Here is a 17,717-nt window from a genome sequence, read left to right on the forward strand (position 1 = left end):
AGGCAGTGTTTACAGAGTCGCCAACGGGGTCACAATGTCGAGTGAGAAATCCCGTTCAGTGTGTTTTTCGTGGGAGCAACACTCATTAATATTTACCCAGCAGCAGGCACCGACGGAGGGGGGGGGGACTGGGATGGAGGGAAGAGCACTAGAGTTGCATTTAGCATGATACTCTGGGGTGTGGACAGTAGCCTAGAGGCTGTAGTAGGGCATCGTAAGCTGCAACTGTTTAGTATCGTACCTTAATGTGGTGTTAGTTGTGTTGTACAGTCACCTACTAGTCGCCTCCTCATCTTGAACCACGACCTGCAAAGATTCAGAGCAGGAACCCGGAAGCTGGTGCAGACACATGCATTATTCTATCCATAAATGCTTCGGATTCACGAGTTTGAATCTTGAGGTTCGTGGTTCAAGAGGAGAGGCGACAGATCTTTGTGGATAACTGTACCGTACCTCAGTGTGTTGTACCGTACCTCAGTGTGTTGTACCGTACCTCAGTGTGTTGTACCGTACCTCAGTGTGTTGTATTGTACCTTAGTGTGTTGTACCGTACCTCAGTGTGTTGTATTGTACCTCAGTGTGTTGTATTGTACCTCAGTGTGTTGTATTGTACCTCAGTGTGTTGTATTGTACCTCAGTGTGTTGTATTGTACCTCAGTGTGTTGTACCGTACCTCAGTGTGTTGTATTGTACCTCAGTGTGTTGTATTGTACCTCAGTGTGTTGTATTGTACCTCAGTGTGTTGTATTGTACCTTAGTGTGTTGTATTGTACCTTCATGCGTTGTATCGTAGTCACATTGTATACCTCTGTGTCGTATAGTGTAGCAGACAGTAGTGTACAACGTCGCATCGTACGTCAACAAAATAAAATAAAACATTGTGTGCTACATATCCTGCCTCTTGTATATCATGTCTCTTGTATATCATGTCTCTTGTATATCCTGCCTCTTGTATATCATGCCTCTTGTATATCATGCATCCTGACACACGAGAAATTTATGACAGTATTACATTCAAGTTCTCAAACACACACGTCTCATCTCTCTCTCACACACACACACACACACACACACACATACACATACACACACACCGGCGTCACATTCCCAGGGTACACTTGAAGGCCGCAACACTCAGCAGCGACTGGCAGGGAATATTTATTGTCTTGGTACCATTTTGTGTGTGGGGAAATTTACTATGTACGCTCACGTGAGATGAAACATTTCCCCTGAACTAGTATTAAGTGGGGGAATTTTCTTTAATATAGTATAGTATTTTAAATATTGAAAATTATTTATAAGTAAGATTTGTTATTAATATTTTGTACTGAAGTTTTGCCATGTTGTGGGGAATATTTACTATGTACTTGTAAATGCAGGAATTAAGGTAGGGAAGAAAATAATGTCTGATCATATTTTTGGATATTTAACAAACGTATCTGGTTAAGGTTAGGTTATGTATCCAGGTTAGGTTATGTATCCAGGTTTGGTTAGGTATCCAGGTTAAGTATCGTTACATTCTAATATGGCTTAACATTACACTTGTATGAATTAAAAGTATATGAATAATCAAATGAATATATGACCGACCATTTATTCACATTGTCCAGATTTTGAGAGTCCATTTGTTCCAGAGTCCAGATTTTGAGTCCATTTGTCCCAGAGTCCAGATTTTGAGTCCATTTGATCCAGAGTCCAGATTTTGAGTCCATTTGTTCCAGAGTCCAGATTTTGAGAGTCCATTTGATCCAGAGTCCAGATTTTGAGTCCATTTGTCCCAGAGTACAGATTTTGAGAGTCCATGTGTCCCAGAGTACAGATATTCAAGTGGCATTATCTTCTGCCCCAAAGAAAAAAATAACGTAGAAATCTCTAGAACATCGAGGGAGTGGAATAGGGGTAGTAGTGGTGGTAGTAGTGGTGGTGGTAGTACTATTTGTGGTAGTGGTGGTGGTAGTAGTGGTGGTGATAATGGTGGTGGTAGTACTATTTTTGGTAGTGGTGGTGGTGGTAATAGTGGTTGTCGTAGTGGTAGTAATAGTGGTTGTAGTAGTGGTAGTCGTAGTCAAGTCCGCCTGGGTGAAAAATATGAACCACCGTGATGGAAACACTGAAGAGCTGCTGAGTTTGCTAATTGGAAGCGCAAATTGAGCGGGAAATGCAGTCAATTATTTTGGATTTTCTGGGGGTAACGGGAACGAGTCTTACCCCTTAATGATGATGATGATGATGGGGGGCAGGGGAAGTGGGGTAGTCTTGCCATCTTCTCAACCGCTGAGGATGAGGTTAGGGACTGGAGTTCGCTGAGTTGAGCATTGTGATTTTTAATTTGTTATTTTTTTTTCTTCTAAGTCTTGTGGAGTTTGTTTATATATTTTAATGTTTAGAATTTGTTGTTTTACCTCATATGGCCATTCATTCTCTCTCTCGTGTACACATTAACCGTAAAACCCCATCATAACTTCATCTTCTACAAGGGACCACAAAATACCTTAACTTTATGGCACATATGACCATTCCTACACCACTACCCCCCACCACACTACCACCACACCACCACTACCCCAACACTCTGAAATTCCTACCACATCTTTCCTACCACCATTAAGTTACGGAACAAAAGATTGATTTATTATTTTTTTTTATTACTATTATTATTTGTACTAACATTCTTTCTCTCCCGCTAACAGACGGACGGGTGCTGCCAACAGATATCCGACAACGGGTGTTCGACAACGGTACGCTGGTCATTACTCAGACACAGAGAGACACTGATGGAGGACGCTACACCTGTCGAGCTTCTAATAGACACGGCCATATAGCTTCTCGAGACGTCACCGTTACCGTCACAGGTCTGTTACTTCCTGTTGTTGCTTGTTCCTTTTATCGTCACAGGTCTGTTACTTCCTGTTGTTAGAGTTTCTGTTAGGTTCTTACCGTTGTTTGGTCGTCTTCTTTTCATGGGGGAGATACAATGACATTTCCCTTCATTTGTCTCCCGTTGTCATGCTGGTTCTATCTCTTTCAATTACTGTAGATCATTAGCTTAATCTTGTTTTTGTAGTAATATGCCACCATTAGTAGTCCATTCCCGTTATTCGCCATTTACAGTAAGTTCCCGTTGGATGTATCTTTGTGTTGTTTATCTTTGCACGAGCGAGTAATCTGACTTTGCTCTGTAAATCCTGGGAGAATCCGTTCCTGTTGGCCCCGAGATCTGGATAAATGCCGGGATGTGTAGTCGAGATTACCAACCCATGTTCTTCCTCTGTTGGTTGATCTCAGCGGAAACGTGTACAGGTGTGTGTGACTAGAATAACCGGAGAATTATTACGTCTGTTATTCTAGATGAAGAAATGCTTTGACTTGTCGATAAAATCTAATTTACTTATTTCTTTAACTGTTATAATATCATCAGTATATATATTTGTTATACTGACACTCACAGTTTCTGATTGACTGCCGCGTCCAGGATATTTTTGGAACACGGGCGCCTATTTTCGTGATGCACCTCAATATTCACAACTTAATCACTTTTACGACACATTTTATGAGTACTTAGAATTATTCATATAGTTAGGTGTAAATTTGACTGTGTGGGAATATAGTAAGATGGCCGTAGGATTGTAAACTATTCAAATATAGGTGTAATTCATGTCTTTCTCCTGGCCCGGCACCAGGGTATTTTTCCAGACCATCCCGCCAGCTAGAGTTCCAAGATTAACGCTTGAGCTAGCAGGCCGACAGTAATTTTTCTACAGCGCTCAGATTCCTCGCTGGCGCAGATTATACCTCGCTCACTCGAGTTTGGAAATGTAACAAAATGTTTATCTTGTGATATTTAAACTTCTGAGGTGGGTTTAAACTCTGGGGCTGTATAACGGTGAGCAAGAGAAATTGTGAAGTTGTTATATTTCGTGGCTTGTTTTAGCTATTATTACCGATATTAATATAACCGTTATTATTATTATTATTATTATTATTATTATTATTATTATTATTATTATTATTATTACCATAGTAGTAGTGGGAGTGGTGGTGTTATTATTGTTTGTCATGGTAGTTACAATAGTCCACGTACAGGAAACAAATTGGGAACAGAAATTCTTATCTCTTGACTGTCCGTGCCCGTGATTGTCCCTGGTCCTGCTAACTTCCTTTTTAATACATCATCGTCAAGTTGGTGGTGTCGTGGCTACAAGTACCTTCATGCCGGGGCTGGTGGGCATAACGTTGTTCAACTCTCAGGTGAAATAACCTGGGGTGTCTAACCTTCAGGTGATATGAAAATTGCATAGAAGATTATTCAGATAATTTTAATAGCTGCTCCCCCACAGTGCCACCCAAGATTATGCCGTTTTCCTTCGCTAACAACATCTTGAGTGAAGGGAACCGGGCCTCCCTCACCTGCCAGATCCTGGAGGGAGACCTGCCCGTCAACTTCAGGTGAGAGATGCTGCTACACCTGTCCGCTCATATGTCCGTCCCACCATGTATCAAATATTACATACACACATGTAGACCTACAGGTGCCCGTATGTATAATTATCATCCTCTTGGATGAGTGGACATATAGTGATCAGTGTATGTACAGTATGTGTATGTTTGTGTGTGTATGCGTAATCAAAATTTACCAGTCAGCTTAAGTTTCGCCTATAATCTTAAGTTTTTGGTTTGTCATTAAAAGTTTATAAAGGTGACTTGTCGTCAAGTTTTCAGCAGAATTTCTTACCATTTCATATGGATGGGTAATACGTGTGTGTGTCCAGCTAGTGTTGCTCCTTTAAGTACTAAGTATATCCACCTTAAAATGTCTTACATATAAATATTGCCTTCAATACTTTCCATTAAGTGACATATAGTTTGAATGTACAGTATGTTAAAGATATAATACATGTTAGAAAGGAGACTCAGGGTGCAGACAAGTCTTCACTATCCACACCAGAAAAGTTTTCCCTTCGGTGTTGTATATTAAAGTTATATCTTACTGGCCACCAAGAAGGGATTGAACTTGGAGAATATTATTGAGGCAATATTGAGGAAAAGTAAAAGGATACATGATATTAGGAAGAAAGTAAGTGGTAGTAATATTGTAGAGCTGATGAGAGTTGGCAATGATTTGTGTTTAGTGAACGTGACTTTATCCTCGGCAGGTGGGAGAAGGATGGAGGTCCTGTACCTATATATGATGGCATCACTACCCGCCTCCTGGACGACTACCAAACACAGCTGGTTATTGACCGCATTTCCTCGAGGCATAATGGTGAATACACTTGTCTTGCCTCAAATGCTGCTGCCACTCGTCACTACACTGCCAAGCTCACAGTTAATGGTTAGTACAGTATCAGCATAGTTATAATCGTAAATACTGTATTGAGGTATTCGAAATAACAGGTAAGTTTTTTTATACCCCAAGATTTTTTCAGGTTGAGATATACTGATACAGTATTTAACAAATGATTCCTGCGATAGAATTTAGTTCTTTATTGTGTGGAGGATTTGTGAGTACAGTATATAGGAGCAGTGCCCTTCTTCATGGCCCCTCCCACCAAGATCTATAAAGGCCAGAGTGTACAAAATGAGGGAAATAATTGTCAGACTAAGATGAAAGTGAGTCATAAAGTTAAAACTGTAGAAGTTATTTCAATAGGGAAGGACTGTGTTCTGTAAATATACTGTATGTTATATGTAAAAGAGTGGAAATGTTAAGTGCAACTGTGGGGATTCTCAACGAATGGACAAGTGGGAACAGTGAGTTGACTTCCAAATCTACAACCCCCCACCCAAGCAGAGGCAGCCATTGTACAGTATAAGTAGACATATATACTGTACATAATATACCTGGCCACACCCCAAATAATATGGTGAATAGACTAATTGAGGCAGTTGCTGAGAATGTAATGGGGCCAGATGGTAAAGAGTAGTACAGTACTGTATGTAGAGGTGTACAGTTTAATTAGGGATCTGATGAAATTAAATCTAGCAGTTCCATTACTGGCTGCAGCCTTTAGTATAACCTTTTAGTTCTTGTCTTTAATATGTGGATCCAGTATAAGTAATATATTTTCCTTGTCCAATCATCACAGAAGTATCCATCGAGAGGTGTCTTCACAGTACGTATTCAGGGAGATAATGGGGGAGGGTTTCACTATTTTATTTGAAGTAATATACTGTATAGAAACTGTTCTTCTTTAGTTTGTCCAGTACTCCTCTAGATCCCAATTACTGTACAGTATATAGTTGATCTCTTACAGATAGACCAGTGGTATGTACTGGACTGTGGTGTATTGATACATTACAGTACTCCAATGGTTACACCAATAATTATTGGTTCTCCCACAGTTAGACTGGTGCAGTACGGTAGTTTGGTGTCCTGACAGTTGTGTCAATAATACACTATGTCGGTCTCCCACAGTTCCACCACACTGGGTGACAGAACCACAGGACAGCGGGGCGGCGCAGGGTAGCACTGTTACGCTCAACTGCCAGGCAGATGGCTATCCCACACCCACCGTCACCTGGAAGAAAGCCATCACAGGTGAGATTTGTTATACTGTACTGATCATGTCTTCAATGTAATTTTTTTGGTCTTTTAGCTGCCATTAGTAACCTCTTTAACTTAAATGGTTTATGTGTATATATATATATGTATATATATATGTATATATATATATATATATTATATATATATATATATATATATATATATATATATATATATATATATATATATATATATATATATATATATATATATATATATATATATATATATATATATATATATATATATATATTATTTATCATAATATCCTGTTATGTTAAAACTGTTACAAGATGCACCTTAAGTCAATTGGCTCAGACTAAAATCAAGGAACTAAGATACAATTAATCTGCTGGACATAAGTAATAAAAACTTGGCATACAAACCCGTGTTATGGAATGATAGTTTTAATTTATAACATCAAGTTCTACTTAAACTATTGTGAGAAAAGTTTAGCATAGTACAGGTAATAAGACTGATGGTGCTACTCTAACTGGTGAGGTTCACCCACAGATGACAGTGACAGCAGCGGCAGTGGCAGCAGTGTGGGTGGCAGTGGTGGCAGCAGCGGACAAGGAGACTACCAAGAATTAGTGTATGGAGCTCATGTGGAAGTATTTAATAATGGCTCAGTGGTGTTTAGGAATGTTCAGAAGGCAATGGAAGGCAAATACCTTTGTCAGGCTCGGAATGGAATTGGAGCAGGACTCAGTAAGGTTGTCTACCTTACTGTCAATGGTGAGTGCTTGCTTTCTTTTGTATTGATTTAATATATGAACCTACAGCTTAATACAGTATTATATCAGTACAGTATACAGTGAACCCTCACTTTACGCGGTCAATTGAACCCACGGCGGCCCGCATAAAGTGAACAACATAACATATGGGATTAATTGAAATAGAGACCGGGCCGACCCCCAAACTCCACTTTTTCAGACACAATACCTACGTTGTAGTAAAAATAACTTCTTAATTTTATGATCGTATGCACACACAATTAATAATTAAGTGAAATATCAATAATATTAGGTTTTTTAACACTTACATTAGTAGAAAAGATGGCTGGGCACACAGGGATGGGAGGTTGGTTCCGAGGCAGAGGACAGATTATTGGCCCTCACCTGTATCACTTGTATCACTATCCACCACAGAGGCTTGCAGGGCCTCTTTGTCAAACCCCTCAAAGTCCATATAAGTCCATATCCTCATTATCATTATCACTATCACTGACATAGGCCGGCTGTGGTGAGTGGCGGGTGAAGAACTCGGTAATGTTTTGACGACTGGGCGACCTTGTGCGCACCCTGCTCGCGCCGCTCTCCACGTAAAAGGGTACTCACACCGCAGAAAGTGAGCATTCCGTGTTCGGCAGGGTACCGCGTAAACGTGGAAACGCGTAAAGTGGGACCGCGTAAAGCGAGGGTTGACTGTGATGAAATTCAAGGATTTCAACTGAGTTTAATGGAGTCACCTGCAAGTTTCAGCATCCTTCATTCTTAGTCTAAATTACCGGTAGAAGCTGTTACGTTTGAGTTGCTCTCAGTGTGGCCATTGTTTATCATATGGCCATTGCACATGTACCTTTACATGTGACGTTACAGTGCAATACATTGTACTGTACTTTGTTTTGACTGTTGTATGTCTGTTGTATAGTGTACTATTGCAATATACAGTATATTTTTAATTTCTGCCTCATTTCGGTGGATTATTACTATAACTTTGGTGTTGGTACATACTATTAGCTGTTGGTAGAGATGTGATCATAATAATGTAATAATGGCTAATGTACAATAGTTTTTGACTTTTAAGAAACCTTAGTAATATTGCAGCTCCGGCACACTTTCCTGAGAAGATGGGTCGTGTGGTAGTAAGGTTGGGTCAGACGGCGATGTTGCGTTGTCCAGCTCATGGTGATCGTCCCATTGACATTCTGTGGTCTGTTGATGGTCGTCGCCTCGACCCTCATGCTGATCCTCGGTAAGTCATTGAGTACCTATAATGGTACTGACCAGTATTGACAACCCTCAGTAGCTAAATAATCTCATGTCAATCTCTTTCTCTAGATTACCTCAGGGAGTTTTGACCTTACCCTGCCAGCTGTTACCACCCTGTGGGTTGGCATTAGGAAGGGCATCCAGCCATATAACTTTGCTTCAACATGCCTGATGGCAGCTGGGTCACAATAGCTGTGCCCATCCCCTGGTCTTTGCTGAATTTTCTGGGCTGGCCCCCTGGGTTTGCAGTGGTGAGCGGGGAAGGGGACATCCTGTCTAGTTTTACCCATCAGGTGATCTCAGCTGACCTGCACAAGCATGGAAAATGGCTATAATAGGTTGATGATGATGGTCACTATCATCATCAACATTTTATGATCATTTTCAAAACTTAAATGAGTTAGCCCATATAGATAATATTAAGTTACTGTCAAATAAGTATAAGTTACACATGGTGTGAGGGGTGCGGTAGTCAAGTAGATACAGCACTTGCCTCCTGTTCCAGGGGTTGGTGGTTCAGTTTCTAGGTGCTCCAAGTTCACCCAGCTGTAAGTGAGTGCAGTACCGACCATGCTGCCTCCTTGGGTACCAAATGCTGCACTGTATCCACACTGTCCCTAATGGGCAGTCAAGCATATGGGACTTACTTTCACATTCACTCACATTGTCCTCGGTGAATAACAGATATAAATCAGATGATCTTATAGGTAACTCTAGTTCTGGGCCAGTAACTCAGTGGGTTTTTTATAATGATCAATAATTTTAAAAGAAATATGGACTGAAGTAAGTAGCCATCAATATTTTTACATAAAGAAATTTTGAGTTTACATTCATTGTTGGATAAGTGGCAGATTAGATACCAATTTTTTTCCCAAATAAACCAGTCAGAATTATCTTGGGTTAATACTGTAACCAGGTAAAAACCTTGAATTCACACACATAGTATTTTTTCTTTGTTGTGTTAGCTTCTCATATAACCATAATATAACTGACTTACCTATATGGTATGTATGATATGACACTCATAGTGACATGATAGTGCGGGAAGAAGCATTGTGTTGTCACCGTTGATGATCATGGATGACTTATATCTCCTTACAAGTGTTTTTCTATGTTTATGGCAAAAGAAAAGATTCACTCCTATATTCTGTCACACAATATACTTTTTCTTCTCAGGGTTGAGGTACAGGAGGAATCAATTGAGGATGGCCTTGTCTCTAAGTTAGCCCTGACTTCAGCTGCGAGGGCACACTCAGCTACCTACACCTGCCACGCTGCTAATGCATTTGGTCGTGATACTAGAAACATAGAGTTGGTAGTGCAAGGTACTCAGCATTTTTATTAATCAAACTATTTTTTTTAAATAAAAAAATAAGAATAGATTTTGTCAGGACAGTGTTCTTTATCAGTCTTTGAATTGTTTTAGGATTAGTTAATATTGTGTACTAGTGTAATATATGTTGGTCATTCTGCAAGGTGCATTACTTATTTTGATAGATAAAATATGCAAATGGATATTACCCTTGGGGAAAGTTGGTGGTATGGCAGTGTACTTGTAGTGTGCTTGTCTCTCACCTCTGTATTATGGGTTTAACCCCAGGTCACATGTGAGAATGGTGTTATCCAATGTGCCCCTACCAAACATTGCAGGTCTTCTCAGAGTACTGTACTTCAGTTTTTTTTTCTGTACTAAAACTAGATCCATAGCTGGTGAAGGTTAATTAGAAAAAAAGTGGTTGTTTCTACTACCACTATTGACTAGTGTTGTGGAAGAATGCGACAAAATATGATTGAGAGGTAAATAAAGACAGTGAATAGATACTGTAACCCATAGTACAGTACAGTATTGTCAAAACATTTTATTTTCTACATGGCAACATATTCTTAATAAATAATCAACCCCTGTTGTAGATATCTTTAAAGTGACTTAATGAAACTTCTGTAACTGTCAGAGGAACCGGAACAACCCAAGAACCTGCGTGTGGTGGAGACCCACAGTCGCCGTGTAAAGCTGTCATGGATGGCACCCTACAATGGCAACTCTCCCATCCAGAACTACCTCATCCAATATAAATTAGCCTCAGGTGAGTACATGAATGTCCAGAAACACCAATGAATAAATAGACTGATGTAAGAGGTCACAAAAGCTGATAGATATTTATTTATGTTTTTGTAGAGTATTTAGTACAGAGCAGTCAGCATAATTTATTAGTCTCAGAATTCATACCATGTATATTTATCTCCAGGTTATCATCCATAGTTTCATAATGATACATGAATCATGTATATCATGGCTATTCATTTTTCAAAATAATGTGCTGACAGAGCCATGGCCAGGTGTGCCGGAACAGTTGAGTATCCCTGGAGACCAGACAGAAGGTATCATCCACGATCTTACTCCTGCCACGGCCTACCACCTGAGGGTCACTGCTCAGAACACCCTGGGTCTTGGTACTCCCTCAGAAGTCATACAGGCTGCTACTGATGAGGAAGGTGAGTGTAATAAGAAGTAAAGTCACTTGTATCTTATCAATAATGCCTCACCCCTCCAGGGAGTCCAATGCCATAGTCTACACCCTCTGCCATACCAAACATTCCCAAACCCTTCACTGCTTCATATTCCCTCTGGTCTGCTAACCCAAGATCCAGCATTAGGTATTTCATCTTTATGGGTTAACTTTTGGAACAGTAATTGTAAGTCATAAATAAACTTGAGGAAAGGAGCTTGTAGAAGTGTGTTTGATCTGTCAATAAACTGATCTGTGTCATAAGTCAGCAATGAAGTCTCCAGATACTGTATTATTTTTGTAGTGGTAGTACAGTAGTAGAGTACAGTACCTGATACTTGTACAGTACTAGTAAGTGTAGAGTCATAGCTTAAAACTGATCATTGTTTTTTCTGATAAGTTAAGAAATATGACCATTGAAGAGATTAATTTATTTAATTAATTTTGGATTTTCATGTACATAAAAGATTTTTTTTAAACTGCAATGAGTGAGAGAGAAGAAATTTTGGGGTTAGAAATCTCAATAACTGAGTAATAATTTGGATCACATGATGATTAACCCACCAGCTTATTCACCTGATGATAAAACATCCGAATGCTGCCTGGGGAGTTATGTTAGATAGGTTTAGGTTAGCATTAGGAAGGTTAATATTAAGGTGATATAAGCAGGGGCTAATCTAATCTTAATTAACATAATTAAAAATAAATATAAATAAATCCTCAAGGAAATAGCCCAGCACCCTAAGTGTACCTAAACATTCACATTGATTGACAACTAGCATAAGCTCACTTCTGAAATGAAATATCTGAATTTAGCTTGTACAGATACAGGCGTTCACCCGTGACAAGTGGGGTATCGCAGGGCAAATGTACTGGGAGCTTTGTTGTTAGTTTGTTTCATAAATGATATGCCAGAAGCAATACACTTCTCCATACAAAAGTTTGTTTGTAATGTATATAGAAATGCCCATATAAATAATGTCCCCATGCAAATAGAATGGATGTTTAAAAATAGGAAAATAGATGAAATATTAAAGAAATATAGAAATTTTGCATCTAGAATATAACTATGTATTATAACTAATTATATGAAATATTAGGGATTTCTGTGAGTCCTGAGAGGGACATTCCTGGACTGGGGTGAGAATGACTTATGTCACTTCATCCCTTTGAGATGTATTAATGTTTTTTGTATCTCAATAAACGTATCAATCAAAGTTTGTGGATGATCCTAAGTTATTCAGGGAAATTAAGAACCAAACGGACTGTGAAATGCAACAAGATCTCTGTTAACTTCAGGAGTGGTCAAAGGAATGACTGTTAAGATTCAACGTCACGAAATGCAAAAAGATGCACCTAGGTCGTACCAACAGTAAAGAAGCATATTATATGTCCCAAAGCAATGAGGAAACAACATTAACAGAGACCAAATGTGAAGAGGACCTGGGCGAGTATATTAGCAATGAACTGAATCAAGTGACTAAGTAAGTATGTCTTATAAGAAAGGTGCCCACATACCTAGATGGTCAGACCCCTGTAACACTCAGCAAAAGTGAAGATCTTCCCCATTTGGAGTACTGTCACCCTGTCTGGTTCACAAGATATGCGAGAGACTCAGTGCATTGAAAATGTCCAAAGGAGGGCAACCAGAGATATTGAAATGCCTGTAATTGCTTCGATTTTGCTGTAAGGTGGTAAGGGGTGACTTAATAGAAGTTTTTCAACACCACAGATGACATTATGCTGTTGAGTCACAGCTGAAGGTCGAAGAAGCCACAAGTTCAGACAATCATTTTGGAACAATATGGGAGCTCATTCAAAACCAGATTTAACCAACACTGGCACAGGTACAGACACTTTCTGGACCCAGTACATGGTCTAGTACTTTTCAACAGTGTATAACGGAGTCATAACCGACTGCTTAAGAAGTTAACAAGCTTATCAGTGGTGAAAAGGATAGAGTAATGTACCATAAAACAGAATTTGAAAAGATTGAATCCCAGTTAAGTTATATGGATGAAAATCAAAATGAAAGTGCAAGTACTGTTTACAGTTGTAGGAAAGCAAAACTGTCAAAAACTGGCCAGCATAATACCATAGTTTTCCCTTGTTCATCATGAGTCGGGTATTTTGTTGCCACAGCACTACTACCTCACCTCACCTCACCTGTGCGTTAATTTTCCATAATCATGTTTTCAGAACCTTCAGGTCCTCCTCTAGATGTAAGAGTGACTCCAGAGTCATCAACATCCCTGCGTGTGACCTGGGAACCACCAGCCAGAGACCTGTGGAATGGTAACATTCTTGGGTACTATGTAGGGTATAGGACTCATGCCCATGCTGCTGACTACAACTTTCAAACTGTTGAGGTACTGCTTGTGTTTGTCATGTTTTATAATTGGTACTTACGGTATAAGTTTTGTATAATTTCCTATCAAATTAGTCTAGAAAATATGAAGAAGTGTAGCTTTGTACACGATGTAGTTGTATTTATTATGTAGGATTTTTACTCAAGGTGTATTACAAAGTTATTATTATCAATTCAGGATTTTTTAATGAATCAGTTGTAATGAGTTATTTCTTTATTTAACAGTATTACAAAGGAAGTAAATGCTATATAAGCAATAAAATTACATGACAAAGATTAAAGAATCAAGTGAGAAGAAAACAAATAAAACTACAAATACCATAATCATACTGTATTTAGAAGCATTGTAAGAATTTTCTATCTCCTTATAGAGGCACCATAGCTCAGCTGATAATATTATGGACTCCCAACCTAGGAGATAGGTTGAATCCAGCAGACATGTAGTGGTAGTGTAACATTATCTGCTGCACTATTTGCACCATTGACCACTAACTTAGTCAGTGCCCTGGACTAAGCTAACCCCATTTCTTGCTTGGAGGTCTGCACCCCATCTACTGTATTGTAAAAAGAGAAAGTGGATCCCATAGGCATGACTACCTGTTAGGGACAGTGTGGATACAGCACACTGAAAAGTAAACTTTCAGTACACAAGGAGGCAGCATGGCCAGTACTGCACTCAACTGAATTCACTTCCCCAAGTTGTAATATAGAAACCCATTTACATCTGGATGAACTGGGAGCACCAGGGAATTGAACCACCAACCCTTGGAACAGGAGGCGTGCGCTGCATCCGCTCAACTGCCGTGCTTAAAAAATGATGGTCACAAACTTCATGAAAGGATGAAAAGGAATCAGTATGAAAGAGGAATAAGTGCAGAAAGTGTCAGGTTAACTAACTAAGAATCAATTGGTTGGGTTGGGGGGTTGTGATGTTCCTCACTTGGCTGGAGAAACAAAAAAGGAAACTTGTATCCAGGTGGTAGAAAAGTTGTGATGAAGCAGCTGGAGACTGAAAAAGTATAATAGTGATAAAAATATGTGAAACTAAAATGACAACTGAGGAGAGAATTATGATGATTGTGGAAAGAATTAAGATAAGGGGAGGAAGAAAGTGCTGTAGTGCAGTAGGTGTGAATGAAAAGTGGAGGACATGGTTCATAATAAAATAAAATTAAATACATCAGTGATGGTTCCTTGACTGAGCACTTCAAGTGATATATTTCTTTGTCTTTTTCATCATGTTCAGGTTGGGTCAGCATATGGTGGGAGTTCAACCCTATCTGGCCTCCAGCAGTACACAAGGTATGAGGTGGTGGTCCAGGCCTTCAACAACCGAGGGGCGGGACCTTTATCGGCTCCTGTCATTGCCACCACGGAGGAGGATGGTAAATGTCATTCTCATTTTGTTGTTAATGGGAGTAATGCTTAATTTTTTGTTTTATAATGCTTTACTAATTTTCTATTTAAATTATAACCTTTTAGTTTGGTTTTCATTATTATTTCATATGCTGTACAGGTATTTTGTAACAGTATTTAATATCTGGTAATTTTATACTGAAATTAAGTTGATGTTTAGTGCATTGCATTGTACTTCAAAACAGATACAGTAGAGCTCTTGTAGTTCCATAGATTTAGTTTCATGTTTATGGTACGTAGTCATAGCTTTTTTAACCCTAAATGGTGGTCATCATCTGTGGAAGTTCCATATTCTTTGGGGTGGGGAGTCTTTATACCACCAATTATGGTTTAACTAAGTAAACCCAATCTAAGGCACTACAGTTGATTTGTGAGGTGTTGCGGCTATGTAAATTTTTCTGAATGATCTATTTTTGTTCTCAACACTTATTTAGGCATCTAAAAATCAAAGAATATCACAAAGTATTTTAGGGCCTTTTATTAGATGTATTTAATTGTCTATTTCTTATTTTCTTAAATTTTTGTGTATCTCACAAATAAATGTGTTCCCTGTGCAGCACCCAGCCTGCCTCCTGAGACTATACGGTGTGAAGCAACATCCCCACAAAGTGTGTCAGTAGCCTGGCGGCCTCCTCCTGTCAGGGGACAGAATGGTCTCATCAAAGGCTACAGAGTACTGTACACTCCTGCTTCACAATACTCAGGTGTGTCTTTTGTTTGAATTAGTAGGACAACTAATATTGTGAGAATATTGAAAAATAATGGAAAGAAAGGATAAGGAGTCAGTGATTTAGTACTGTACTGGTAAAATTCAACTTCTCTTTTTATACAACTAATATATCATCACGGTATAGGTGTAATAATATCAACACGTATGCTGACAGATGAAGAATCACAGGCAGAAACTGCAGCAGAGAGCACTAATATCTTCAGTTTGGAAAAGTACACAAACTACAGCATCAACGTTTTAGCTTACACTAGTGCTGGTGATGGTGTGCCTTCACAACCCATATTTTGTCGCACACTGCAGGATGGTGAGTTGTTGCTTACAAAGTTGTCTGTTGGCAAACTCATTATTGTCTTGTCCTGAGTTTATGTAGTTTAATGGTGTGGTTATGTTGTTTAATCACATTCCCTTGACACTCACTCTCAATTGTCTGGCTTTCATAGTGGAATGAATGTTGACATCTTGTACAGTAGTTACCTGGCACCAGACCATTGCCTTAGGTCAGTTACCTGTCCAACTTCTTAATTCTAACAAGATGTCCTGCACTTGTCACGTTTTTTTTAACTAGTTGTCAGTGTGTACAACTGTAGAAAAAACTGTACAAAGTATTAGAAGAATGGCTTACAGTAAACTCACTAATTAGCAGGTCCTCCTGTTTATGGCATCCTATTAACTTGAAAATATTATCATTATTACCCAAGTGTGTCATAGCTCCTGGCACACTCACAAAGTACAGGTTATGATGATTATTACTATTAAAGTATTATTATTGTACTGAAGGGTTGTTCATGGCTCATTGTCAGGATTTTCCATCAAAGAACCTCTACAAATATTCTGAGAACTAGAAAGTTTACTCTTTATAAACCTTTGAATCTCATACTTGGAAAAAAACTTGACTATAAGTTGTTTGTGTTGTATTTTAGTGCCAGATGCTCCTGCGGGGATCAAAGCAGTTGTGAGCTCTTCTACGACGATACTTGTGACCTGGCTGGCCCCAGTGAAGGTCAACGGTGTACTCACTAAATACACTTTATATATGGGCGTCACCAGTGAGCAGAGGACGGTCAGTCACCAATATTATGTAACATCATTGACAGTCTTTTTAGCTATTGTTAACTTTTGCATCATACACAATACTTTACAGTGGTCCCTCGGTTAACGAGCACAATCCGTTCCGGCAGGTTGCTCGTTAACCGAAACCATTGTTTCAATGGGTTTTTGGGTAATTGGTTCCAGCTCACCGAAAATTGCCTAAATTCAACAAAAATGGTAGAAAAGTACACTTACTTTGAGGTGTGTATGTAGAAGGCTCCTGGATGATGATGATGATGATGGGAATTAGAATAGGGGTGGAGGAGAAGGGAGAAGAGAAGGCATTGGGGTGGAAGAGAAGTCACCCCATGGCACCATTTCACCCATAAAATTTTAGTTCTCTTGGTGTAATTCAAGATTATTTTCTTTAAATCAACACTGCACTGCATTATATATTGTCAATATGCAAAATAAATTTCAAAATGACCAATAATTTGCTTGGAAACACAGAAAAAAAGCATTTAGTTGAAGAGAGTCTCAAGCAAGATGTTACCTCCACTGAAAACAGAGAGAGACTAACGCCTGTCTGGTGTGTTAACAGGCTGGATGGCACGCCAAAAACTAGTTTCTTTACCTTCAATTATGTTCAATAATTGTTAAAATGACTAAAAAAGTTAATATTAAACTTTTAAAATTATTGAATAGTATAAACTTCTTGATATTTACTAAAATAGTAAGGAATTTAAGCCCTAAACCGATTACTGTATTGGCGGACTAATACTACAGCTGGTGGACCACCAAATGCAAGTGAAAACATGTTGAAGTCGACTCATAAAAAACTTGTTAATCGAGGGATTGCTCGTTAACCGAAGTTAAGAATTTTATGGAAGGTAAATCGTTAACCGAAATCTCGTTAACCGAGGCACTCGCTAACCGAGGGATCACTGTACTATATTCCTTTGTCAGGGTTTATTGAAAATACAATTTTGATCTAATCCTTTGATAATACAGAATATGATATGTACTTTCCATGATATCTGACAGACATTATACAGTACACATATCCTTTAAACTATACGGTTTTAAACAACACTGCTTTCGTCCCCCTGCATGGGGGCACGGGAGGTTT

The 17,717-nt window shown here is 38.9% G+C and overlaps 1 protein-coding gene across 8 annotated transcripts in view; it reads left to right on the top strand.

Annotated features, from left to right (window-relative positions):
• The window catches only part of LOC121877532 (Down syndrome cell adhesion molecule-like protein Dscam2), a 223,190-nt gene that overhangs the window by 191,728 nt on the left and 13,745 nt on the right, over positions 1 to 17,717 (top strand). For 7 of the 8 annotated variants that reach the window (XM_042383303.1, XM_042383306.1, XM_042383307.1 and 4 more), the window contains 14 exons: positions 2,691 to 2,852; positions 4,338 to 4,446; positions 5,154 to 5,332; positions 6,416 to 6,538; positions 7,058 to 7,282; positions 8,374 to 8,521; positions 9,715 to 9,863; positions 10,491 to 10,622; positions 10,864 to 11,031; positions 13,245 to 13,414; positions 14,660 to 14,798; positions 15,387 to 15,533; positions 15,684 to 15,863; positions 16,480 to 16,619. In XM_042383303.1, coding sequence (XP_042239237.1) covers positions 2,691 to 2,852; positions 4,338 to 4,446; positions 5,154 to 5,332; positions 6,416 to 6,538; positions 7,058 to 7,282; positions 8,374 to 8,521; positions 9,715 to 9,863; positions 10,491 to 10,622; positions 10,864 to 11,031; positions 13,245 to 13,414; positions 14,660 to 14,798; positions 15,387 to 15,533; positions 15,684 to 15,863; positions 16,480 to 16,619 — 2,171 coding nt within the window. The remainder of the gene's footprint in view (positions 1 to 2,690; positions 2,853 to 4,337; positions 4,447 to 5,153; positions 5,333 to 6,415; positions 6,539 to 7,057; positions 7,283 to 8,373; positions 8,522 to 9,714; positions 9,864 to 10,490; positions 10,623 to 10,863; positions 11,032 to 13,244; positions 13,415 to 14,659; positions 14,799 to 15,386; positions 15,534 to 15,683; positions 15,864 to 16,479; positions 16,620 to 17,717) is intronic. The other variant, XM_042383309.1, reaches the window with a different exon arrangement.

This window comes from Homarus americanus, unplaced genomic scaffold, assembly GCF_018991925.1.
Source record: "Homarus americanus isolate GMGI-L3 unplaced genomic scaffold, GMGI_Hamer_2.0 scaffold14655, whole genome shotgun sequence".
NCBI classification, from domain to species: domain Eukaryota; kingdom Metazoa; phylum Arthropoda; class Malacostraca; order Decapoda; family Nephropidae; genus Homarus; species Homarus americanus.